Genomic DNA, 27,084 nt, shown 5'->3' with positions numbered 1-27,084 from the left:
CTGCTATTACTGATTTATCCAAAGCTTTTGATTGTGTGAGCCATAGAATTTTATAAGAAATTCTAAAAATATTAGGTGTAAGTGGGATGGAAGTATTATAAATTGGCGTTATAAAGTTCTAAAAAAGGCTATATGATTGATTTCCAAAATATCGACTCCTGGATGTTGTTCTCTTTACGAAGTCTAAGAACATTCACACTTATATGTGAACTAAGATTGTCACCAATCACCACATTTTTCCCTTTGTTTTTTAGGACAGGAAGCACATGAGCTGTAACCAATCTTCAAAAGTCGCACTGTCAATCCATCCTTGCTTTGTCCTATTGTATGGGGCCCTTACTGGACCATTTCCAGTCCATGTGGTCCGCAAATGCTCTTAATTTATACATAATATAAGGAGGCAATGAGTCACCATTGGCATTACCGCAGAACATTACACTTTAGATTTTTTGGAATTCATGATACGTTCAGGGTACTTGCACCGTCTCCGACAAATAACTTTTTTCTTACCTGGGTCATCTGCCATCACGTTTAGTCATAGTTATAAATTGAAGTGTTACGGTGATATAATTGCCAGGGGCAATCGGGCCATAACTTGTATCCTGTTCTCTAACAGATAAGACATCGGTTTTCCAGTGAAATTTTCTTGAATGATAAATCTTATTTTATAACCTATTTTAATAAGGAAAGTGAACATAAGAGAAAGAAAACTGTGAATGGATATCAAACATCATGTAATCATACCTTTTCATAATATCATTATGATAATCATATATCTTCAATGTTGACAATCAACCTAATTTATTTGAATTCAATAACAAGCACAGCATAGCTGTCTTGCTGGTACAGTGAACAGTACCTATGTATGTAAAATGAAACTGTATTACATAAAATAACTGAGTTCTACATACATATAATTATGTCTGAGCGACCATCACTGGACTTTTCTTTTTCATTCAACTCTCCCCTGTTGTGAGTTTCCCAGGATGACTGTTGACCCATCTCTCAGTTACAAATCGATGAATGCCTTGCCTGCTAGAGATGAGCTTCGCGCTTCTCAAGCTCAGTCTCCAAAGCCCTTACTTGGGTTTTTAGTGTAGCATATTCCCTCTATTGGAACTGTCAAGCTCTTCTTCAAGTCTCATGTAGTTTTCTCTTGCAGCATCCATATCTTCTTTCAGTTTGACATATATGTGATGTTACTCAACTGAAAAAGATAATAATATGAATTACTGTATTTGAATTGAAAACCATTTTGAAGTAACAATGAATCTCAATTTGATATACTATCAATTCATTATAAATGTATATTTCAGCACTGTATCAAAAACCAATATTATACAGGTTATCAATATTTTCAAGTTGAAAACCAAAGCCCATGGCACTCTTTTTTAGTGTACGTTGAATATAATGTTACAAAAATTTGTTTCGATACTCTGTGTATGTTAGCGGGTATTTTGAAATATTATTTTAGAAAATTGTAGTGTTACCTATATCACTTCTCAGTAGATTATTATATGAAGTCTCACATATTCTATGAACTATAAAGCATTATCTTTCATAATTATTGTCAACTAATAATCAAAGTTAGTAGTCTACAAAAATGGCTTGTAGATATTAAATTTAATCTTGTCATTCGAATATATAGATTGCCATATTAAGAACTCGGTGGAAGACTTAACAATGTACAAAACAGAAAGAAAGGGTGCCGAAATTCAACAGAACTGACAAAATCTGAATATTGAAGAGCTGATCATGGTATAAACCTCAGCATCTAGAATGGAGATCAGAGGCAGAATGAATAAAAATATGGTTTCAATCATATCTTGAGATCAGTGTGTAGAACTTACTGAAGTGAAGGAGAATGAAATGGTTAAAATTAAATCCCAGAGATCGAAGGTCCAGGCTGGTGTACCTCAGGGTTCAATTTAGGGTACATTACTGTTTTTATTGTATATCAAAAAAGTTGAGTAATTCCAAAAGAGTCAAGTAATAACAGATTTATTTTTGCTGATTACACATCGCTCATCTTAAGCAATTCCTCTTTGAATACTTTAGAAATAAACACTTTTAATGGAGTACAGTCGGTAGTCCAATTCCTAAATCAGAGACGGTTAACAATAAATAGTAAGAGATGCCAATATGTGCAGTTAAAAAGTAAATATAAATCCAATTGAGGAAAGAGCTACAAACGTTTATATAGGAGAAAATCAACTTGATCAGGAAGAAGCAACACCATTCTTGGGTGTTTTATTGCATAGAAATTTTAAAATCCACTTGTAATTAATAATAATAATTGTATATTATATTAAAATTTATAATTATTTAAATAAACAAGCATATTCAACACACTTGTCCTGTCGTTAAATTTCGCTCACAATTTCATCAATAATTATTTTGAATTGAATAAAAATTAAAACATTATTTTATTCAAAATGAAATTCGCTACATCCCAGATGAGATGATGCAGCGATCAATGAGGAATCGCCAACACAGATTTCAAGAGTGTATTCGTTCAGGAGGAAGCCATCTTAAAGAAGTAATTGTCAAAAAGTGATTGATGCTATTAATTATTAATTTAAATTTTATTATAAAAATTTATATAATATTTTTATTTAAATATTATTAATTATTATTTATCAAATGACAAGTCTTGAACTTTACATTAGTTCGAATAAAATCATTTTTGCCCTTACCACTAATGTTTTATGGCGTTTTCAAAAGTTTCCGTTATTCTGTGTCACTCTGTATGAACATATTTTTTCAAACCCAATCAATTTAAGACATACCTGTACTCAATATTTTATAACTCTTTCTCATATTATTTGTAAAGATGATAATAATAATTGAATTAGCAAAAATTATAATTGGTGAGATTTTATGCATCTAATAGAAACTCAATAAATTACTTGAAAATAAATAATATTTCAATATTGTTGATGTTGTTTTCGATGACAAAGCACTTGATAATAACTTTGTTGTTTTATAACTACTTTACTGGTTTAACTTACTTTTTCCTAAAATTAAACGTAAAATTGCAATTTTTGCACTGAATAACATGCCTAAAATGGTCTATTCCTAATAATGAACACGTTACTATACTATAAAATTTCTAGAGCATATAATCCAGATAGAACATGATTAGTATAATATATTCAGTAATTTTAGCACTAGCAATATAATATTCCTTGTGTGTTGGAAGTGAGTTACAGTTGACTTATTATGTTTCAGTTCTAGTCAAGTACAATATAGAATACAATTCAAATTTAGTAATGCTCAAGAAAAGAATTTCACCTTTTATGCAAAAATCGCTAAGGATCAAAATAAAATAAAACTTGAGAATACTACATGATATATGATAACAGTGACAATACAAACTTTTAAAGTGATGTCTTTGAGAATGACAATAGCATAAGAAGCTATTAAGAACAATCAACTGCATAAGGAACTGTCTTTTAGGACATAGCGAAGTCTTGAAGAAATAGTTACATTATTTTAAAAAATACCTATTTGATAATATCTTCATGGCATGCAATTGATAAAAACATCACATCCTGTTTTATGGATGATCTGGCTGATCACAAGTTCATACTTACAAAAATGTTTTTTTAACGGTTCATACGTAGAAATTTACCAAAAAAAAATTATATAATAATTCATTTTTTATGGATACAGTTTATTGTATTTTTTATCTTCTACCACATCTACCTATCTCATTTTTCTACCACAAAACTCTTAAAAGAAATTCAATAAAAATGTTTCATGTAACGGTTACAGAGACCTGATCTAAGAATATTATAATTCATATAATTCGTATATTATCATTTTTATAGACTATTATTTATTAAGATTTAACATAGTGAGCAGGTGTTTCTAAGTTCATTGATTTATTCATTCGGCATTCTTAAATTTGCAGTGATAATCGAATTTGAAGATCTAATTTATCTGGTTGAAATGCGCTGGCCATTGTGATGCACAAAGAACACAGTTAGGTTTACAAAAATTAACATCGTGCCATAGACTATTATCCTATTATCTTCTCTGTTTCATCAGTTTGTGGAAGATTCAAAAATCACGAAATGATATGACTAATTAGTAGACTAAAATAATATTTGCTTTCTCAATACATCTGAGTGCCCTTTTTTGAATGTTGAAGACTCTATTCAAATTTTGTTTAGATGAATTACCCCACACTACAATTGCATACCTTATATGGGATAGTATGAGGCCATGGTAAGCAGTTAGCATTATTTTTTTTATAAACCAGCATTATTTATTATTTAACCTAGCCAGTTGCATAACAAATTTACACTATGTAAAAATAAAAATCAGTTGAAGGTTCATATTATGATGAGATTATACACACCAGCACATAGATAAAAGTTTTGGATTTCTGGAGGGAGACGAACCATGACAATTATATAAATAGTGGAAAAGCTGACAAATTTTGTATATTATTTTAAAAAACATATAAAAAATAACAATTGGTTTAGAAAGAGGAAATAGAGCAAAAATACTGTAAATACTGAGACAGTAGAAAATGTATTTAAATTCCATCTGGTATCAAGTGACGAGTTGTCAAGCATAATTAAAACCTAAATAATAAAAAAGTGTCGGATTAGATGGTGTCTCAACTAAAGTATTGAAAGAATGTGAGAATTGGATCCATTGATTCATCTTATCAACACCTCACTAGAACAGGGAATTTTTCCTGATTGTTAACTTCAGTCAGAGAATGTGACAATGCGATCAAAAGTACTAGTAGTTCTGCGAACAGTAGACCTCGCTCATGATTACAACATTCAATCTAATGAGAAGGGCCAGTACAGTAAGTACAGTATATTGTGACGATTTAGCAATGTCATCTATTATTTCTCCATTGAAAGTGTTAGAGACACTGTTTCCAGAGATACCGGACTTATCAAGGAGGTACCTTTATATTGTCTCCATATTTACAATATTAACATATATTATAACTTTTCTAATAATTAATTGGTCAACTGACGGAAAAATGGAATATGCAGTAGGCAATTTAAACGATGAATCGTCTCACAGACAATGGTGAGACGGAAAATGATTCTAAATAAGATGGGTTTGTTGGTGACAATGACAGAAGGTTGCTAATGATGTTTTTCATGAAAAGTGGGTTCAATCAGCTCAAGTCAGCTCAGCTCAAGCTCAGTCTCCAAAGCCCTTACTTGGGCTTTTAGTGTAACATATTCCCTCTATTGGAACTGTCAAGTCCCTCTTCAAGTCTCATGTAGTTTTCTCTTGCAGCATCCATATCTTCCTCCAGTTTGACATATATGTGATGTTACTCAACTGAAAAATATAATAATATGAATTACTGTATTTGAATTGAAAACCATTTTGAAGTAACAATGAATCTCAATTTGATATACAATCAATTCATTATAAATGTATATTTCAGCACTGTATCAAAAACCAATATTATACAGGTTATCAATATTTTCAAGTTGAAAACCAAAGCCCATGGCACTCTTTTTTAGTGTACGTTGAATATAATGTTACAAAAATTTGTTTGATACTCTGTGTATGTTAGCGGGTATTTTGAAATATTATTTCAGAAGATTGTAGTGTTACCTATATCACTTCTCAGTAGATTATTATATGAAGTCTCACATATTCTATGAACTATAAAGCATTATCTTTCATAATTATTGTCAACTAATAATCAAAGTTAGTAGTCTACAAAAATGGCTTGTAGATTGTAAATTTAATCTTGTCATTCGAATATATAGATTGCCATATTAAGAACTCGGTGGAAGACTTAACAATGTACAAAACAGAAAGAAAGGGTGCCGAAATTCAACAGAACTGACAAAAATCTGAATATTGAAGAGCTGATCATGGTATAAACCTCAGCATCTAGAATGGAGATCAGAGGCAGAATGAATAAAAATATGGTTTCAATCATATCTTGAGATCAGTGTGTAGAACTTACTGAAGTGAAGGAGAATGAAATGGTTAAAATTAAATCCCAGAGATCGAAGGTCCAGGCTGGTGTACCTCAGGGTTCAATTTAGGGTACATTACTGTTTTTATTGTATATCAAAAAAGTTGAGTAATTCCAAAAGAGTCAAGTAATAACAGATTTATTTTTGCTGATTACACATCGCTCTCCTCTTTCATAAGCAATTCCTCTTTGAATACTTTAGAAATAAACACTTTTAATGGAGTACAGTCGGTAGTCCAATTCCTAAATCAGAGACGGTTAACAATAAATAGTAAGAGATGCCAATATGTGCAGTTAAAAAGTAAATATAAATCCAATTGAGGAAAGAGCTATACACGTTTATATAGGAGAAAATCAAATTGATCAAGAAGAAACAACACCATTCTTGGGTGTTTTATTGCATAGGAATTTAAAATGGCATGATTGTTTATGTTTATGGTTATTTATGTAGGATATGTATGTAAAATCTCATAAGGGATAATGTTTTACGGCAGCTTTCTAGGTTAAATAATAAATAATGCTGGTTAATAAAAAAATAATGCTAACTGCTTACCATGGCCTCATACTATCCCATATAAGGTATGCAATTGTAGTGTGGGGTAATTCATTTAAACAAAATTTGAATAGTCTTCAACATTCAAAAAAGGGCACTCAGATGTATTGAGAAAGCAAATATTATTTTAGTCTACTAATTAGTCATATCATTTCGTGATTTTTGAATCTTCCACAAGCTGATGAAACAGAGAAGATAATAGGATAATAGTCTATGGCACGATGTTAATTTTTGTAAACCTAACTGTGTTCTTTGTGCATCACAATGGCCAGCGCATTTCAATCAGATAAAGTAGATCTTCAAATTCGATTATCACTGCAAATTTAAGAATGCTGAATGAATAAATCAATGAACTTAGAAACACCTGCTCACTATGTTAAATCTTAATAATTAATAGTCTATAAAAATGATAAAATACGAATTATATGAAATATAATATTCTTAGATCAGGTCTCTGTAACCGTTACATGAAACATTTTTATTGAATTTCTTTTGAGAGTTTTGTGGTAGAAAAATGAGATAGGTAGATGTGGTAGAAGATAAAAGATACAATAAACTGTATCCATAAAAAATGAATTATAATATAATTTTTATTTGGTAAATTACTACGTATGAACCGTTAAAAAAACATTTTTGTAAGTATGAACTTGTGATCAGCCAGATCATCCATAAAACAGGATGTGATGTTTTTATCAATTGCATGCCATGAAGATATTATCAAATAGGTATTTTTTAAATGTAACTATTTCTTCAAGACTTCGCTATGTCCTAAAAGACATTTCCTTATGCAGTTGATTGTTCTTAATAGCTTCTTATGCTATTGTCATTCTCAAAGACATCACTTTAAAAATTTGTATTGTCACTGTTATCATATATCATGTAGTATTCTCAAGTTTTATTTTATTTTGATCCTTAGCGATTTTTGCCTAAAAGGTGAAATTCTTTTCTTGAGCATTAATAAATTTGAATTGTATTCTATATTCTGTACTTGACTAGAACTGAAACATAATAAGTCAACTGCATCTCACTTCCAACACACAAGGAATATTATATTGCTAGTGCTAAAATTACTGAATATATTATACTAATCATGTTCTATCTGGATTATATGCTCTAGAAATTTTATAGTATAGTAACGTGTTCATTATTAGGAATAGACCATTTTAGGCATGTTATTCAGTGCAAAAATTGCAATTTTACGTTTAATTTTAGGAAAAAGTAAGTTAAACCAGTAAAGTAGTTATAAAACAACAAAGTTATTATCAAGTGCTTTGTCATCGAAAACAACATCAACAATATTGAAATATTATTTTTGCCCTTCCAACTAATGTTTTAGCAGAAGATCCCGTCATTCTGTGTCACTCTGTATTGTATTTTATAAATATCTAATTCCTACATCATTAACTTCTGACAAGACTTTGGCCCACAACTCGATCTTGAAGATCTCCTGGTGTTATTCCAGGCCGGTTTGACTCAGAAGGGAAATGAGGTGAGCAAGCAAGTAACTCTGAGGTGACCGCGCGCCGCTGAAACACCCTAGCCAATGGCTGAAACACCCTAGCCTGTGATGTAACGTGTTGTTTAAGGAAGTGAGTGGCTGAAGAGTTCGACCCTGCTTCGAGTCGTGAAGCTGGTGACTCCTGCCGCTCTAGGATGGGGAAAAGGAAAAGAAGCTGAGAGGGAAAATCCGGCTCTGGGATGGGTATGCCCGATAACAGAGAGTAAGAATGGGGCTGTGGTCACGCTGCGTATAACGCGGCAGTGGGTGCCGTCCCGGGGAAGGGTTATTTGGAGAGGACAGAAAGCAGGCACCCCACTCTGCGCGGGCGTAAATAGCCAAGCTATGCCGGATTTCAGCCAGATCGTAGGTCTTGCTATAGGTGTGAGGGGAAAGGATATAGAACAAAGGGAGGAATTAGCAGAATAACGCCGTCGTCAAGCGTGCGGGGTTCCCACACAGGAGTGACGCCAGCGCGCTACTCCACTCTAGGGTTCGGAGGTCACGTAGGCCCCCCGAAGGAGTTCCCAAAGTTCAGGTGTTTACAGAAGCGGGGGATGAAGTCGAGCTTAAGAGGTCGCAGACTTCCCCGCTTCGGGAAGGATAGAGTCGGTCTATCCTGTCGGAAGACAGATAGGAAGGTATGGGTTTCGGCTTAGTTGTTCCGCACCTGAAGGCGAGAACTTGCTAAGACCGGGGAGGTGTGTGGTAAAAAGACGGGTGGGGTAAGGATAAAGGGAGGATAACACAAAATAGTATACCGGGCAAATAAGAGAGGAAATAAGGGTGATAGAGGGTAGAGAATGATGATAGAAGGAATGTACTTACTTGCTTGAATAGCCGCGGTACCCGTTGGCACTGTGCATGCCCACCGCGCGGCTATACAGAGTGCGTCTCGCACCCTCGTGTACGTGGTAACTGGGATTCGTCCAGTTAACCACGACAAAGTCGGCCGTCCCTGTCTAAGCAGTAGACCCGAGTTACCGTATACGATACAACTCCGCACGCGCCTAATAGCTGCGTATATGATCGCGGCCTTGCAGCGCGTTAACCTAAGTCGCGAACATGCCCCAACTAGTTCCAACTGGTTGAGCCCACGTCTTTCGGACCTTACAAGGCAAATCTCCTTTCAATACGAATCACGTTTCACTACTCCAGTAGTTCCAGGACCCACGACTTCCACGCCTAAGAGATTCCGTAAAAGCCACAGATTCAGGCAACCATTAACCCGACCTATTTACCTGCACCGACGCGTCTGTGACCACTATCTGCAATAACGGTACTAGCAGAGGTGACTATCCTCACCTAACTCGTTCAACCGCCCGGGATATACTAGACTGCTCTAGCTTCAGCAGAGAGTCAAGTAGGGTTGAGAGTGTCTACTGCGCTGACTCAAGACCTAGGATCTCCTATTGGCAAGAGATCGTTCAGGCGAACATTTGATAAGAGAGCGTCTAAAGCCCTAATCGCCGTCTCAATACAAAATAGGCATTTTGTGTTGTGATAATCTGATGGGCGATAATAATATTAAACAAAAAAAAAACTAAAAAATGTCAAAACCACCGATTTTATTAAATCTGAAACCACAGAGATTTATATATCTGGTAGAGATTGATAATGGTATAAGACCGAAACCGGTCTTTCTACTTTTAATAAAATCTGTGGTTTTGACAATTTCTTAGTCTTTTTATTCAATATGAATAATTACCACAATATCTACTTCTCAACTACACAGAAAGTGGCGATAATAATATAAGACAAAGTTTTGAAATTCGTGATGCAATGATTATCTGTAAATTTTTGTCATGGAACTGTATTGAGTAGTAATATTTTATTTGAATTTATTTCAGAATGAGGTATTGCGGCAATCTGTAGCCTCGCTCCCATGGACCAACTCACCCGATTGGTTCAGGAAAACTCTGCATATTATGATGAAACGAGCTGAATGTAGATAGATGAGGCCGCACGGTATTTTCTCTCTTAGCTACTTGTCATTCAAAGATGTAAGTACACGTACCTTATTGTCTAAAGAGACTAATTTTGAACATTAACATAATATCAATTATAAAATTTATTTTCTGCCACATACTTTAAACAATAGATTGGTACCAATATAAGAGCAACTCTCATAATATGTCTTAGAAATGAGCATATTATTTAATAATTTGATACGCACACACTTTTTACAAGAGATGCATTTTATTCATTCAACTTTTTTTGTATAAAGTATGAAATTAAGGAAATTCTGAAACATAAGAGTTTGAGGATTAAGTAACAGACATCAGCCAAAAACTCCTCTGTTCAAAATTTAGTCTAATTTTAGTCCACGATTTTCACTCAAAAAGTGTAACGGAGAGTTAATTTTATATTATGAATTTGGAAAGATAGGCCTAGATAGAAGCAATAAACAACAACGGACCCTTGAAAATATTCCAGAAATTTGAACCTTGGAAAATGTTGAACTTAACTTGAAAATTCTACAAACTTTCTCATTATAGCCAATCTTATATATTTTACCAATCATTGTAATATAATTAGGATAAATTGCTATCAGTTAGTTCCAAAATACTTATCCCACTTTCTACTATCGTTATTATAATTTTTATTCTTTTTTTTAATTCAATATAGAATTAATGATTTTTAAATAATATTGTTAATTATTGTAATTTATATTCCTAATTTGTAAGATTCCATGAAAACGGTTGGAGTACATAATTTACCTCAAGACTAATCATATTAAAATATTGTTCTTTGTTCCTTCATACTACCATTTTTCATTGATATCTGTAAATTACTGTACTTTATCGATATTGAAATTGGTCAGAAAGGCTCACTGTAAAATTATGATTTTCCACTCAACTGAACTGGATTGATCGAGGCTGGACTGAAATGATAGTTTCAAATTAAAATCTCCCTATTTATATTGAATTGAATTACCGGAGACAGGTCAACTATATTATGCTGCACATTCACTATTTTATTGCAGACACGCCGAAATTTCTTCATGATTGTGATGGATGGACTAATTTGATAATGAAGCATATTAGTTACAATATTCTCTATTATCATAATATTCACCATTTATTTCAAAAGGGCTACTTTATAGTTTCATTTTAGAGAATTACTGTTACCTTAAAAAATAAAAGGAAATACTCGTCAAAGAAAATAAAAAGTTACTAGTGATTCTAAAACATAATAATATGATTATAATTAATTTGACTGGTTGAATGAATTATTATAGGTACCTGACTTGAAAGTTCCCTGTAGTAGTTGAAGCTGTAGTTTGACAGGAAACATTTCAAATATTAGTTTAGTGTATTGAAGAAAAAATGTTTCTATGGTAATTATTACTCTTTAATTAGAAGAGGTTTGATTTAATTTTTCACATTCAGCTTGTCAAGAACTGATAAGAATAGTTGAATTCATGTACAAAATTTATATTCTAACAATTATTATTTGAATTAAAATAAATCAATTTCATTTTTCCAGTTGATAAAAACTGCGTTTTATATTGGACAAAATCTTTACACGAAGGAACTCACAAGTCAAGCATCTGCAAGTGAAGTATTGGAGGGTAATTTGTGAAAAATCCAACATGTCCAATTACTGTTCAGCTTCCGCATTTTAATCGAAAATTTAGCTAAATTTGGATCAGATAGTTCTATACTGTATTATACTGTATTTTCATTACAAAAACTATGCTGTAATATTCATAAAGTTTTCTCAAATAAATATAATGAATAAAACAATTAAGTAAATTTTAATAACTTTATATTACTTATTTCTGAACTATTGTAACTCATTCATTGGCTTTGAAAAACGTCAAAATATTTGTTAACTGTAAATATTGGAGAAGTAGAATGTTTTTATCACGAAAATGTGACAGTGCAGTTTTATTATTATTATTATTGATTATAGAATAGAATAGAATTTATTGTTTCTCATAAACAACAGTACAATATTACAAGAAAAAACAAAACAAAGATATTAAGTTATTAGCCAAATTTATCAAATGCTTTGGCTCAAAAATATAACAATGTAAGAATACAAAGATACATTTAAACATCGCCATATGCAGTCATAATAATATAACCAAAAGTCATAAGCCACATTTTCCAGCTACTTAATGCTAAAAAAACGAATATTAAAAATTCATATTTCTTTTAAAAAACGAAACAATACATAATGTAGTATACTTCTATGTTCAACAATTATATTACTACATAATTAGCCTACCATACTGTATGGTACAAGAAACAATAATATGTGGTACCCCTGTAATGAAAATTGTGTTGTAGTTACCAAACTTATTTTAACAAAAATAAGAGTGAGTCAAGCCCGATACTCACTTAATCACAAACACATTTCCTTTTAAAAAAAAATAACATAAAAATAAATCTTGAAAAAATAAAAACATAAAGTGCCATTAACCCACTGATCTAATCCAATTCTCAATATCAACTATGCTCATCAAAAATTGTCTGATATATACTTTTCCAATAAATGTTTTGACCTCAAATTTTCCTCAGTTGGTTTAATTATATTCCACATTTTTGGAGCTAAGTAATCAGATGATTTTTGATAAAAATAACTAATTGGCAAAAATGTTCAAACTTGGTATACAGGCTCAGCCGAGGAGTAAAAATATTAAATTGGAAGTTAAGTTCCGCCCAAAGTTAATACGACCAAGTTCCGCCCAATATCGGCGGGTTTTCAGCGTTTTCTAGGCATTCTCAGGAACTAATTGGCAGATCATGTTCAAATTTTGTACAAGAGTTCAGCAAGGGTCTAGAATTTTGTCTTGAGAGGACTTCAAATTACGCCAAATATACGCCCAATATAGTCGTTTTTACAGAAATACGATACTCAATGTTTTTAAAAGATTTATTTTCTCTCAATTTATTCATTGGGTTATTCATTTTTCATTCTTCTACAAGCATATTCATGATTGATGATTTTTTGATAAACTTTCCCAGTTTTCTAGTGTTTTTGTTTTAGTTTTCTCACATTTTGCATAAACTAATTGAAAGAAAATGTTCACATTTCGTTAATAGGCTCAGCTGAGGTATAAAAATTTGGTATTTGGAGGGTCTAGGAATAGCGCCCAAGTTCCGCAGTTTTTGAGCGTTTTCTACGCCTCAAGAACTAATCATGTTCAGATTTGGTACAGAGAAGTTCTGCTAGTGTCCAGAAATTTTGTCTTGAGAGCACAAAATTACGCCAAAGATACGACCAAAATAAAATTGGGCGCTTTTACAGCGTTTTCCAAGCATTTTTTCCTCCAGCATTTTTAGAGGGTTTCTTTTCTCAAGTTTTTCATTGAGTTTCAAAGCATTTTTCTACATCTTTCAAGCAGATTCATACTTGATAGGGTTGGATATGGAAGTTTGTTAAGCTCTCCATGTTATTCCTGTTTATTCTCATTAAGCCCTGTTGACTCAAATTTGTCTTCATTCACTCCGCTTGATTGAAAAATGGCTTGAAATCTGGAGAGAGGATACATTTATTTAAATATTTGACTTCTTTACACTTATGTAGCCCCTTGTGGGTTGGGGTAGCTTTGAGTCGAACATTGCACTCAAGAATGTGTTGAAAACCAGAATTCACCCACAGTATCCCTGCTTGTCGTAGGAGGCGACTAAAATGGATCTCAAGGCCACTCCAGAAGTTGCCTTGCCTTCAAACCCACGGGATCTGCCCCGTCAGGGCAGTTTCGGAGGAGCAAAAAGAAAAACCCAAGAGACCAGAGATGAAGGCACAAATGTAGGTCAAGAGGCTGAGTCGAGGGTGACCAGGTGCCCTAGAGGCAATTTGGCGACCCCTCCTCAGTGGAAGGACCTACAAAAAAGCCAGGAGTGGAACTCACTTAGGTCACGAGTTTGTGGGTGAAGAAGCCAAAACTCTCCACTGCTCAAAGAAGTGCGGCCATTTAGGCAAAAATTCTTGGGAGAGGTGAGGTTTTTGACCCTGCAAAGTTTCGGAGGGGCAAAAAAAAGAAAGAGACCAGAGATGGGTGAAACTCCTGGCACAAATGTGGGTCAAGAGGCTGAGTCAGGGGTGGCCGGGCGCCCTAGAGGCAGCTTGGCCACCCCTTCCACAGCGGAAGGACCTTCAAAGAACGTGAGTGGAACTCATGTAGGTCACAAGGACTAATCAGTCTGAAGAGACTACCAAACATATCACACTGGATTGCGACAAGCAACCAGGTGATGAATGGGATGTTAGTATTGGGAAAACTCCTGGTTCTTTTAAAGGACACAGGTATTGGTTTACCTGACTAACATACTACTTGGGAACACAATAAGCTTCGGTTGACGTGTGGGGTTCTTTGAACCTTTGGATCCTTGTATCCGTCCCTTAAAAAACAATAAACAAACTCATGTAACTAATTTAAAAACGATTAATCCTTAATTTAATCCAATGCATGTGAAAGGAAGAATCCTGGTCCACAATTTGAGACAAAATTCAATTTTCTATCATCAAGGGCTCCCGAGGTATTGAGATTTGAGAACAGAGAAGAGCACTATTCGATTATATTTTTCCTGAAACCACCTGTTGATTGTGTTATCATCGAGTTTGAACATATCTCTAACTAGAAATATATAATTGGGATCGTCTACATAAAATAAGAAAAATTTTCTAGCGAAACCCAAGAATCAACTGTACACTCAAGATAACAGGAATTATATGCGTAACCACAAGGGATTTTTTGCACCCACTTCTGACCGACTTACAGATTCTAAATTACGTGTGCAGGAAGTTGATAGATAGTTATAGAATACAAAAAATCCCAGATCTGCAAGTTTACAGCAGCCAAGGTAACAACAGAAAATGTAATGGTCTGGGATTACACGTAGGTAACCCATGTTGTTTTTCAAAGGTTAACCGCAGGTTATTGACGTATAATTTCAAGTTGATTTGGTATCAGATTCATCCCAGATTGACTTTAATAAGAAATACAAGTGGCCTGTAGAGTACAGTTACGCCCAAATTTTGCATAATATTATATATTATTATTTTCACATTTTGAAAACTTAGATGAGAAAAATAAGATAAAACAGTTGAGAACACTAAGATCTTCTCAAAATTATAGTTACCTGGAGAAAGATTATAGTTACCTTATTTTGAGTTGAAAACCTTTACTAATCGGCTTTAATTGTGTTTTATTATAATCTTCATGATTCACATGATATAAAACTGGATTTATAATGTACCTATAAAGTATAAAGTAAAATAATGTTACTTGTTGCTCTCGTCTTATGCAAGACGGTGAACATGCAGATCGGTGAACCGGTTACAATACAACCCTTTTGTGTGAACTATAGGTTAGTAGGTAGTTCGTCCAAATAGAACTGAACACAGAGAGCGCTCAAATCGCTGTATAAAATTCATTTTTTTGTCTGATATTTTTCCTTCACTGAGTTTTTACAGCTATAAAATATTTTTTAAATCTTTCTGGATTTATTTATTCATAGTTCATTGATTATCACCAATTTTAAAATGTTTATGATATTTGATTAAATGTATAGAGCCAATACTACTACCACACTCAAACCAGCACTTTTATTTAAATTCGTAAAAAAGCACTCCAATAATTTCTCATCTTTGCTTAGCGGTGTCTATTGTTTCTTACACAAAAGTTATTTATTCGGAAAAAGTGGAAGAAATTCAACTTAATTAGTGTTCATCTTATTAAAAATTTCATCTGAAATCCATTTTATTCGCTACAAAGGTAGGCTGAGTTATATTTAGTTTAGAAAAACTATCTTTTTAACTTCTCGGTTCAGTAAGAATGATATTTTACAATAAAAATATAACCTTCATTTTTAAACTTTTTGCTTCAGTAAAAATGACTTTTCTAAGCCATAATTCTTTCATAATAAAAAGCAAGTTACAAAATTTTACAGCAAATAAAAAATCTCGTAAAAATTTGAAATTATCTTTGAAATTTGGTTTCACTGTTTGTTACCTCATTTTACCTTTGAAAAATGGCTTCAATGTAGTTTTTCCAATCGTAGAATTTTGTATGATCGATCGTAGTTGCTGTTTTACTTTTGGAATCACAAGCCCGTTATGAGCATGCTACCTATTCAAATTTTACAAGTTTAGCATTCCTTATAATTTCGAAAAATAAAAATCAGGTACATGTTTATCAGAATTTTTATAGTCATTATACAGTTACGAAAATAGAGTTTCGCAGTTCAACAAATATTTTTCTTGAAATCTTTCACAACATTTTGTAGGTACCGTTTCTATGCTTATTTTATCAAAATGTGTCGAGAACACGGGATCCCTTAACTTGGCAGTCACTTTTATTAGCTATTTTTGAATGTCGAAAATTAATTTGAGCGGCTTATTTGATTCCAACCTCAACTGTAACATATATACAGCATCGTGATATGTTGAAGTGGTTGCTTGGGTTAGAAATGACATAATTATAAATAGGTATACTTTTCGAATTACACTGCAAACATATATGGATTCCGTATGGAAGAAATTTCCAGTGACCAGAGTTAGAAAAATGTTCTTGATGGATTTTTTACCAACTGAATGAAAATTATTTCTATGAAATGTTGTTTTAAATGTGAAAGGCATCACATTATGTAGAAATTATAAGTTTTCGATTGATTGTAAAAATGCAGTTGAAGGCTTCTAAAACTGTGAATTGTCCCCTAGTGCACACTGCCAGGTTCACAGAAAACTGAGTCACAGAGTTGTCCAGTACTACGGTAATGAGTCATTGATAACAATGACTCATTTCTCATTTATGAATATTGTTATTTTGGTTGAGATGTTTATTAAGACTGAATTATCATCTAATTTTTTTCATGACCATCGGGGTCTGGGGGGTCTGGGCTATGGAATACCGCCAGAATAAAGGAGGACCGGAGTCCCTCCCCCCGGAAAAATTTGGAATTTAAAGCCTAAAAACGTATTTTCAAACGAGCTCTTTGAGAGGGGAGTCAATCTTAATATTTTGGGAGGGGGGATATATCCCTCTCATCTCCCCCCTGGGGGTTCACCATGGGAAATTACTAGGAAATTACCATGGACTAAAAAATCAATAACAAATAATTGAAATTTGTTAATAATCTGAACTTAATTTCCCAGTAACAAGGTAGTGTACCCCACAAGATACATTACCATAAAAATTAAATGAAATTAAATTAGTTGTATTTATCCATTCATCTATAATAAATTCATCCTAATAGAAGATTAGAGCTTGTTTTCCATTCCGTTTTTGGTTTTTAATTATATCACCCTCTTTAAGCTGAAATCTTAACCAAAGCATCTCATGGTTTATTTGGAATAAAGGTATTTTGGACTCTCGTCCCACATAGCTGTAAAAATATGCACGTAGTTTTAATTGGAGAAGTGAATTACTCATTATGATTGGATGATCTCATCTTTAGTGAGATTCACGTTATATACAGTCAGTATCTGATAACATATTGCTTTCTTATCCTTGTCTTTCATTAGACAAAGCATCTGCTATCTGATCTATCTCTCTATCTTTTTTCAACTCCGTACCGCTGCCAAATCATTTTTGCTATGAAGAAATATAATGAACTATAAAAAAATGTCATGTAAATTATGAAAATTCATCATTTAATCATAAAAGTATTATTTTGACACGAATTAAATATATTTGAGGTAGAATCGGCCATTTAAGTAAATTCGTATGGCTTTTGTTGGTGGGGAGTCCCTTGCGGGAAGGTCCCACCCAGAGAGTATGAATGTTACATTCTATCCTCATTCCTCACAGGTCCCACCGCCTGAATATATCATTCAAGCCGTCAATGGGCCTTACGACTGTCATATTTCAGCCGGGACTGACAATTAATCGGCCATTATCAACATTATAATCAACAATTAACATCACATAAGATTGGCCGGGATAACTTGAATCACAGATATCTACTACAGAAGATAACCAAATGATAATAACTAATTAACAATAAATTACAGTAAAGCTGTACCATAAGCATTTAACAAGTTTTACAAATTATAATAAGTAATTTAACAGAATGAACATTGAATTCAATTTAAATAGCAATAATAAAATATTGTAATGTAACTGAATACATCGGCAGTGTTTCAACAATGAATTGTTAATTGTTGACTCTCTGAAAAGATATGAAATAATATCCTTCCCATCAGCACATGACTGGATAGAGAGAGAGAGACTTAGAAAGCAGGAGAGAGCGCACTAGAGAATATGAGATAATAGATTCAGGCCCGGTTGCTCAAAAGCCGGTTAAATTTTAACCGTGATTAATTCCACGAGAACCAATTAGAGGTGTTTTTGAAAGGACAGCTTCTCTGAATGGTTCTCGTGGAATTGATCAGGGTTAAAATTTAATAGGCTTTTGTGCAACCGGCACTCAGTGTGTGGAAACTGGTGAGGAAGATTGAATAACATCAAAATGATGTGTATGTGATTATGATGTGTATAATTTACTTGGATATTTTTTAAACGAGCGTAACGAGTTCTTACTGATGACTAGAACCTCGAGTCGATGTCCATTTGTGGGTTTGTTTGTTTGTTCAATAATCACTTTTAATTCGTTTCAACTTCAAATTTTCTACACTTCTTTGAACCATAATGCAGATCAAGCTCGTTGGCCCAATGCCTCCTGCTTCGTCCTCTTTGAGGATATAATATGAAAACATTAAGAATTCATAAGAAAAACTCTCTAGTGAATTATCATCCAGATGACTATTGATTTATGTTTTGGAACTTATCACACAGACTGTATGTACATTATGCGAAGTCACTTAATTTCAGCTGTCTAGAATATTTTGATTCCGAATTATTCACCCATACGCAGTGAACTATAGAGTTACATTGATTCATATTCGCCATAAACAGTATACATATACCATATCGACATATAATTACCAGTTGCAGAGTTCAAAATCAGTACAACAGTTCATGAGCGAGTTCTCCAGCCCCTGATGGCGGGGCCTCACTAGTTTATATAAATTAAAATAATTAATATGCAGTACTGGCTTATTGGCTATGAGCAAGATCTATAGAGCCCTCTTTCCATAAACCTTGGTTATTATCATCTTCCGATCTGGCATCTGTGCAATAATCATCATCAAAGATGCCCATCCCCCAGAAATGGCAAAACAGGCGAAGTTCCTCTTTCACTTCTTTTCTTCTCTTTCTTCTCTTCTTCTTCTTCTTCTTCTTCTTCTTCTTCTTCTTCTTCTTCTTCTCTTCTTCTTCTTCTTCTTCTCTTCTTCTTCTTCTTCTTCTTCTTCTTCTTGATTCTTTTTATGATTTTTTTCATCCTCTTCTTCTTGATTCTTTTTATATTTTTTTCATCTTCTTCTCCATCTTCAATGATTCAAATTAAGCGCGAATATCTATTGATTTCGAAACGGAAAAGTAGCGAAATCCCCCCCCCCCTGGAAAATCTGGAAATTAGGAAAATCTGAAAACTGATATTTCATTCAGCTGCCGATAGATAACATCACTTGCCTCGTTTTCCAAATTTTTTCACATTACCTGAATTATTATTATTACTAATAAAGAGATGACAGATACGCAAGAAAATGTTTTAAACTGAAAATCAAATGTGTCCTCCATCTTTTAGTTTGTTCATGAACATTTCTGGAATTTCATCCTTTCATCGAACACAATCGCTTTAGAATCAACTAATTTTGTAACTCTCCCCAGAGAAATGTGCGTTTTGTTTATCTGTACTGTCCCACACAACTGGTAGTCACACCCAAGTGTAGTTATTAGCTTCTAAGACTGTTTACATTATTTAGGAATATTGAAAATTGATTTTTTGGAAGCATTATTCTAATTTATCGGAATAATGCCACTGATCTGATAAAAGAAGCAATCCCAATAGTGATTTATTTATGATCTAGATTCTAGAATTGTTGATCTTCTATTTTATAGTAGCATAACTGTAGGTTTCATAGTTGAGCTAAATTCTAGCTGAGGTGAAGAATGCAGTGACAAGAACAAGCAACTGGTCCTCACCTGGGCCAGACAAGCTGCACAATTTTTGGCTGAAGTGGCTACCAGTTTTCCATCCATATACATAGCAACCAACGTAGGCCTACGTTGGATTCTAGCAGAGATTGAGTGGTAGCCTGATTGCTCCAATGACCATATTTGGCATTTGTGGTGCTGCCACCAGCCTATAGTATCTCTCTCATTCTGTATCCATGGGGCTTGCTGATTGTCATTACTGCCCACAGCCCTCCCCAATACTCCTCTACTTCACTCAGCTGAGGTTGTATAACTCTTCCTTGATCAAGCTTCTGTAGAACAGCTTCTCAGAAGCTGAGGGCAGAAGTTGAGGTAATAATTATCTTCCTTTCTCATCAATGATAGCCTGTAGGTCCTTAGTCTATTAACCTTGACTGACAGCTTTTAAGTGAGAGTATCCATCATCTCTTGGGGAATTCTATTCAGCGGGTCTCTGTTGATATGATGAGAAGCTTCTCTCTCCAATCTCTGATATGCTTTAATAATTACTATTTTCGACCAATTGCCATGAATGTACTGAGTGAGTTGACCTATTCTTTCTCTCAGAATGTCAACCTGCCGAGATAGTCTCTCTTCCTAAGGTGGTTTTCCTTTTTTTCTGTGTCCTTGAGGAATTGGATACCTTAATACCAATTGAAAGTGACAAGCACATGATAATTGATAATACCCACATGAGAGTGACAATAAGCGATTCTACCAGAGTGACTGCTCCACATGCCTATATGGTAAACAATAAAACTGGGTCCAGTACCATTAAATTGTTCTCTGTGAGTAGACGTAATGGTCCAAGGATGACAGCTTTCTGCATTTGACCTGCAATCACAGTAGCAGCTCTTTCGCAGGCTGGAAAGGTTTTAAGGTTAGCCAAAAACGAGGGTCTCATGCCAGCGAACACTCCTATAATCAATACCACCAATCTCATGATGGAGTAGACTACCCAGGCTGGGTTCAGCCTGCGCAGCTCTATTAATAGGTTTTAATAATTGCCTGTTTTTCCTCTTCAAAAGCACTGTGCTAGGCCTATTCTACTCCATCTTCTGAGCGCATACAATAACTTGATTTTTTATAAAAATTTCCAGTCAGAGAATGGATCCGATTAGAATGTGATCATTTACAAAATATGCCAATTTGAATACTTAATAAAGTAAAATTTGAATCTGTTCTGAAATCAGAAGACCAGAAAGAATAATACAGTACTTGAAAAACTCTGAGTACTGAGAATTTTCAAATTATTATTTCATTAGAATTGACGTATCTTCTTTGGCCAATCTATCTATTTTTTATTTTCAGGTAGTGACATGGCTTCTTCGGCTGCTTCGACGCTGTCGGATTCTTGGGAAAAGTATGATAAAATGTCACTGATTTACTCAGGAACATTCTCTGTGATTAATAAAGGAAAGTTGAAAAACAGCCCCGATCCTGCCACAGTTGTGATGAAACAAAATTTTGGTAGATCCCGTTTGACCGAAATCAGAGGCTACCAAAAACTCCAAAATTGCGACCAAATTCTGAAGATTTTCGATATATGCGATAATTTCCGTACAATTGTGTTGGAGCTATGCATGTGCAACTTGCAAGAATTCCTTCAATACCATCGGATCAATCAGCCAGAACAGAAAAACCTTGCACGCCAGTTTTTGCGAGGCGTAGAAGCAATTCATGCCAAAAATATGGTGCACGGAGATATTAAAATGGCAAATCTCCTGATGACTTTTGACGGCATATTGAAGATTACGGACTTTGAATCGATGCTTGAAAATAACGTCCACAAGCCATTTTACAGAATACGCACCGTTGGGTACACCCCACCCGAATTTCTATTAACTAGCGATCCGATTTATGTGAACACCACTATGGATTTGTGGTCCGCCGGCTTAATTTTGTTCAAAATTTTCACAAACAACAGTAAATGCCTCATCAGTGAAGATTCTAAACCTGATTCTGAATCTGAATTGAGAGCAATTACATACCTGTTCGGCTGTATTACTGGACCGTTTGTCTCAAGTTTGAATTCATACAGAAAGTACTATGAATGGGCCAAACATTACGATACAAGCTTTTTCGCAAACACACTGGAAAGACTGATGATGTCGCACACTCAATCTGAAAGAGATTTAATTGAGAGACTGATGAAAGTGGAGCCTTCTGAAAGAGCCACGGCGAGCCAAGTGCTTCAATCGGCATCTTTTTCTGCTGAGCCCCTTCCGTCTGCCGACTTGACAGATGCTGTCAGAGACTATATGGAGAAACGTAGAATCACAAGACCACGTAAGTCATACAATTATATTTTTCATTATTGAATTTTTCCTGAGAAAAGTAATCTCTTTTTATGATATTTTATCAGTATATAGTAGTGAAACATCAATTATTGACATCCATATTGAATTCTTCTCAACAACTTGGATAACACAACATGCATAATTCATTTAATGCTCACTTCCCTGTTTAGGGTTCCTTGTATTTACTTAGAAATTGAAAATGAAGAATTATCAATAAGAGATATAGTGACTTGAAAATGGCTTTGAAAAGCTGAAACATGCTGAGAATGATAAAAATATATGTTAAAAAAAGTTCTTTGATTTTTAATTTTCTAGTTTATTTAAAGATGATTATTATTATTCAACTTATTTATTTCAAGATGTAATATTGTAGGTGATACGAGACATGAAGATTCATATAAGATACGCTAATCGATCCACTTACTATACTAATTAATTATCATCGTTAGCCTATTAGATCAATATAAATTCAACTGCTGCAGTATTACCAATGTCATTGTCATTTCTAAAAATAAAAATTGCTCACAGAAACAAATACGGTACATTCTTTTACATGTAACTATAGAAATATTATCATACGCAGTAGCAACATTTCTACCATAATAAACTATAGCCCACGATGTTCAAGATAATTTATTTTTAAAGGTCCATTATTGATAGTTTTTTTAGTGAAACAAGTAGTAGTCTTTTTTTAAAGAGTGACACTTCAGAATTTATCAAAACCGATTGTGTCTTAAAAAATGGAACGTAAAAAATATTTTTTTTATGTTTTTTAACATAAAAATGGGTTCTAGTTATTTCAATTAAAACACAGTCTATATTATTATAATGTATAACGCGCATGTAAACCGCTTTATAATAGAATTTGGTAATGCCTTCGACAACATTATTTCTATCAAAATATGAATTATATGTATTTCTATGAAATATGATTTTTATAGTAAGCTTAATCACAACCCACCTTCACTTAAATTAGTATAAATTTTCCTAGTTGTACAAATGTGACGCAAAATAACGGGAATTGGAAAACATAATGAAATGAAAGTGGGAAGAGGGAAGATAAATGTTAGTTATAATGATTGAAAATACAAAACTTGCCATTCAAGAAACTTCTTGAACTTCTTGAAACTTTCTTGAATTTATTATTTCCTTAAGATGGCTTCCTTATGCACGAATAAATTCTTGGAATCTGTAAATTCCTCATTAATCTCTGCAACACCTCAACCGGTATATTGTTAATTTTATCAGTTATTGATCGAGTTGCGAATCAATGACTGGGGATGAATAATTAGGAGAATTCGGAATGAAATATCCTACTATATTCCAGTTGAGATGCTCAATGAGAAATCAACACAGATTTCAAAGATGTATTCTCGCAGGATTAATGAAATAATTTTCATTAAAAATATTATTATTTTTCTAATAATTGGGAAATATTTTTTAAACCTGAAATCAATAATCTTCTTTTTTAAAGCTAAGAAATGTTATAAATTTTGACAAATTTGAATCATTATTGTCTTGAGTCTATTATTGAATGAGTTCTATGACTATGAAATATACATTATTTTATTATGTTGTTTTCAGCCGCACACGACGCCGCAGAAGTCGATTGGCAGACTATTGCTATTCCAGAGTCAGTGTAGGCCAAGTAAAATGTAAGTTTTATAATTTCACAATGTTTATGCGAGTTCCTTTATTCTAAATTTCTATTGAAAATCATTTATTAGTTCATTAGGTAAGCATTCATCATTTAGATGAATGATTCAATGATTGACGTATTAAATCATTCAGGTATAGTTCATTCATTATAATTCCAATGACACACTTTGACTTTTTATATTTTTTTTATCTTTTCAACGTTTGGCTGGCCAAATAAGACAGGAGAAATATTCGTCATGAATTTATTGATTTGATTCAATTTCTCATTGCACTGTCGTTGTTTGGGGTTTAAATTCTCTTTCATCAATTACATTATTATAAAATAATATAGGATGTTAATTAGATCAAAGAGTAATCTCAATAAATTCTCATTATTGCAAAATTAATGTCATTTCCACTAAACTCTTAAAATTACTCAATCAACTACAGTATTAAATTTGTTCAAATCTCATGACAGTGATGTATCTATTTATTTCATTTACACATGCTTTACTTACTTATCCTGGCGGTACAGCCCGATGTGGGCTTTGGCCTCCTCCATAATCATCCTCCAACTATCTCTGTCTTCCGCCTTCCTTCTCCAGCCCCTGACACCCAACGCTCTCAGGTCCCTCTCTACATCCTGCTTCCATCGCACTCTTGGCCTTCCTCTTCTTCTGACTGCATCTAAATTTTCATTTAACATGACTTTTTGCATCCTATTCTCAGTCATTCTTGCCACGTGTCCCAGCCAGCTTATCCTTCTAGCCTTGATGAAACGAAGAATATTCTTGCCTTGCAGAATTGTTTCTATTTCTCGGTTCTTCCTCAGTCTCCACACGCACCATTCTCATACACTGGGCCATATATCCTCCTAACTATCTTCCTCTCAAAGACCATCAGAGCTTTGCTTTCTTCTTGCACATTTACACATGTACAAAATCAAAACAATGATTGGGAGAGAAACAACAGAATTAATCCAAAACTGTTTCTCTGCCGAATTTAGAAAGTTGATGATCCAAACCGAGTGAAAGTATGGAACCAATTCTTATAATTTCACAAAAATGGATATCTATCAGGAGTTTATGAACATTTTTTTTAATTGAAATATTTCTCCTTAATACTCTTATAGATGAAAAAAAAATATAATTTACGATAATACACAAAATTTCAGTTTTAGCATAATAATTTATACCCTACTAGCCGGCAGTCTCACTTGCTCGCCTTATCCGGCTTGCCAGAACGCTCCGCCAGCCCCTACTGGACCTCCAAAAATTGAATCAGCAGACTCGATCCAATCACAAGTTCTCTTACAATTATGTAGTGCATGGACTTGTATGAATGTAACTGAAATAAAAAAAAATATTTATTCGGGCCTTTATTCTAAATTTCTTTATTGGTAAAGAAATTTATTCTATACCTTTATTGGTAACCAATGCTAATAACATTGAATAAATTACAAATAAATTTACATTATTATTTTTACTTGATAAATGTATAATTTTTATAATTTTATGTATTACAGGTTGAACATGGTGACTGCTTTAATTAGGATCGAGAAGAGCAAGTGAGCAGATGAGATTATGTGAATCAAGGGATTGGAAGGAAAATATTGTGAATGGTACTTTGGCTATTAATGAATTAGTTAGAACAGAAAATTGCATTGCAGGATGAAAAGCGCTAAATAATAAGTGATGTGGGATAGCATAGTTAAATGAATAAGAGTGTGGAAAGTGAAGGGACACAGACAATTAGAACATGATATATTATAGCAGTTCACTTTTGCTCTAACAATTTTAATTTATTATTTCATAACTCGGTGACATAAATTATTACTTATGATACTTATAGTAACTTATAATAACTTATTTTTTGGATTTGTTTCTTCATCGTTTGGATTGTTTGTTTTGTTTCTGACAGTTTAAAAAGCAATAGTTACGGTAGGCCTATGTTGTTCTTTGCCAGGAAGAGAATAAAAAACAAATCTGCTTCAAGTAATTTGTTACTTTTCATCAACTCTGTTATGCTGAACTCATATTTTGTGTTAATTTTAGTTCTCACATTGGACTCTCTCAGTTGAAATCATTATATTATATGCCACTATTAGTAGTTTCATAATTATTGTTTCTGTCAGGTAACAAAGAGCCTATGTTGTTCTTTGCCAAAAACTTAACAACAAACAATTGTACTCCAATAATTTGTTACTTTTCATTATCATATCGTTATATTGAGTTCATATTTTGTATTGATTTGAATTTTTACTTTGTTTTTTTCCATTTGAATAAATTAACTGACTGACTAATGTAATTGAATTCATTGTTGTTACAAATTGAATAAAATTTTTAGGAGTCTGTTAGTATTTAATCCTTCAGAATCCAAAGCCTTGTTGCAAGACTAACAATTTCAATTCAAGTCTAATATTTTTCTCTTTTCATCTAAGAGAAAATAAATTCAACCAACTATTTAATCTAATCACACTAATCATGAGGTTAATAGTAATATTATTATAATGGTAGTATTGCTCGGCCTCTGGTACTTTCAGGGATATAGAGGGTCATTAGTCCACTGAGTTGATTTTCTTGACGTGGAGTGTTCAAGGGTTACGCAATAAAATTGATTATATTGAAACTATTGAATATGATAATAAAATCCATATTATGATGATAACAGAGAATAATTGGTTGAGGAATGATGATTTGAATTATGTAAATATAAATTATTTCAAATCAGGTTCTTATTTCAGTAGATCCAATATAATTCATGGTGATTCAACTTTATTCTTGAATGATTTAATGGAATTCAAAGAAACGCACAGAGTGGAAGATAAGTCTGTTAAAATGGTTTACGAGGCTTGTGCGATTAGGTTGCCTTCATTGAGCCTAATAGTTGTTGCCATTTACAGTCCTAGCGGCGCTTTATAAAGTACATTTTGTGAATTCCTGGACACCTTGAATAAAATATTGAATAATTATTTATCTGCTTTTAACTGTTCCTGTTGTGTTGTACTGGGTGGAAATTTCAATGTGGACTTAACTTGGAGAGTAGTTTCAGAGATAATCTTTGTAATTTGTTGATCGGTTTCAATCTAAACATCACTACAAGAGATTACAAGACCCAGACTAA

At 33.4% G+C, this 27,084-nt stretch overlaps 1 protein-coding gene and 1 long non-coding RNA gene across 3 annotated transcripts; one reads left to right on the top strand and one right to left on the bottom strand.

Annotated features, from left to right (window-relative positions):
* Positions 1-717: 717 nt before the first annotated feature.
* LOC120354797 lies at positions 718-9,367 on the bottom strand. The gene is made up of 2 exons (XR_005573189.1): positions 8,857-9,367; positions 718-1,207 (listed from the first exon to the last, which is right to left on the bottom strand). It is a non-coding gene; the product is annotated as an uncharacterized LOC120354797 (long non-coding RNA).
* A 536-nt stretch (positions 9,368-9,903) lies between these two features.
* LOC111047694 (cell division protein kinase 2 homolog CRK1-like) lies at positions 9,904-26,313 on the top strand. 2 transcript variants are annotated; one of them, XM_039442509.1, is made up of 4 exons: positions 9,904-10,031; positions 21,335-22,312; positions 23,908-23,978; positions 25,487-26,255. In XM_039442509.1, exons 2-3 carry the CDS (start codon positions 21,343-21,345, stop codon positions 23,964-23,966), a joined length of 1,029 nt encoding a protein of 342 aa, XP_039298443.1. In that variant the 5' UTR covers positions 9,904-10,031; positions 21,335-21,342; the 3' UTR covers positions 23,967-23,978; positions 25,487-26,255. The 2 variants fall into 2 exon arrangements, with proteins under 2 accessions (XP_039298443.1, XP_022189196.1); XM_022333504.2 differs by lacking the exon at positions 9,904-10,031 and adding an exon at positions 15,588-15,760 and having other exon boundaries at positions 25,487-26,313.
* The last annotated feature ends 771 nt before the right edge of the window (positions 26,314-27,084 follow it).

This window comes from Nilaparvata lugens, chromosome X (genome assembly GCF_014356525.2).
Source record: "Nilaparvata lugens isolate BPH chromosome X, ASM1435652v1, whole genome shotgun sequence".
In the NCBI taxonomy this organism is placed as follows: Eukaryota; Metazoa; Arthropoda; class Insecta; order Hemiptera; family Delphacidae; genus Nilaparvata; species Nilaparvata lugens.
Note: the sequence above shows the minus strand (reverse complement) of the source record. Positions and strands in the feature narration are given on the sequence as shown.

Excerpts from the sequence above, each read along its gene's own strand:
- LOC111047694 (XM_022333504.2), top strand. The coding sequence starts at position 21,343 with ATGGCTTCTTCGGCTGCTTCGACGCTGTCGGATTCTTGGGAAAAGTAT. Across the intron at positions 22,313-23,907 it reads ACGTAGAATCACAAGACCAC|CCGCACACGACGCCGCAGAA; the intron begins GTAAGTCATACA and ends TGTTGTTTTCAG.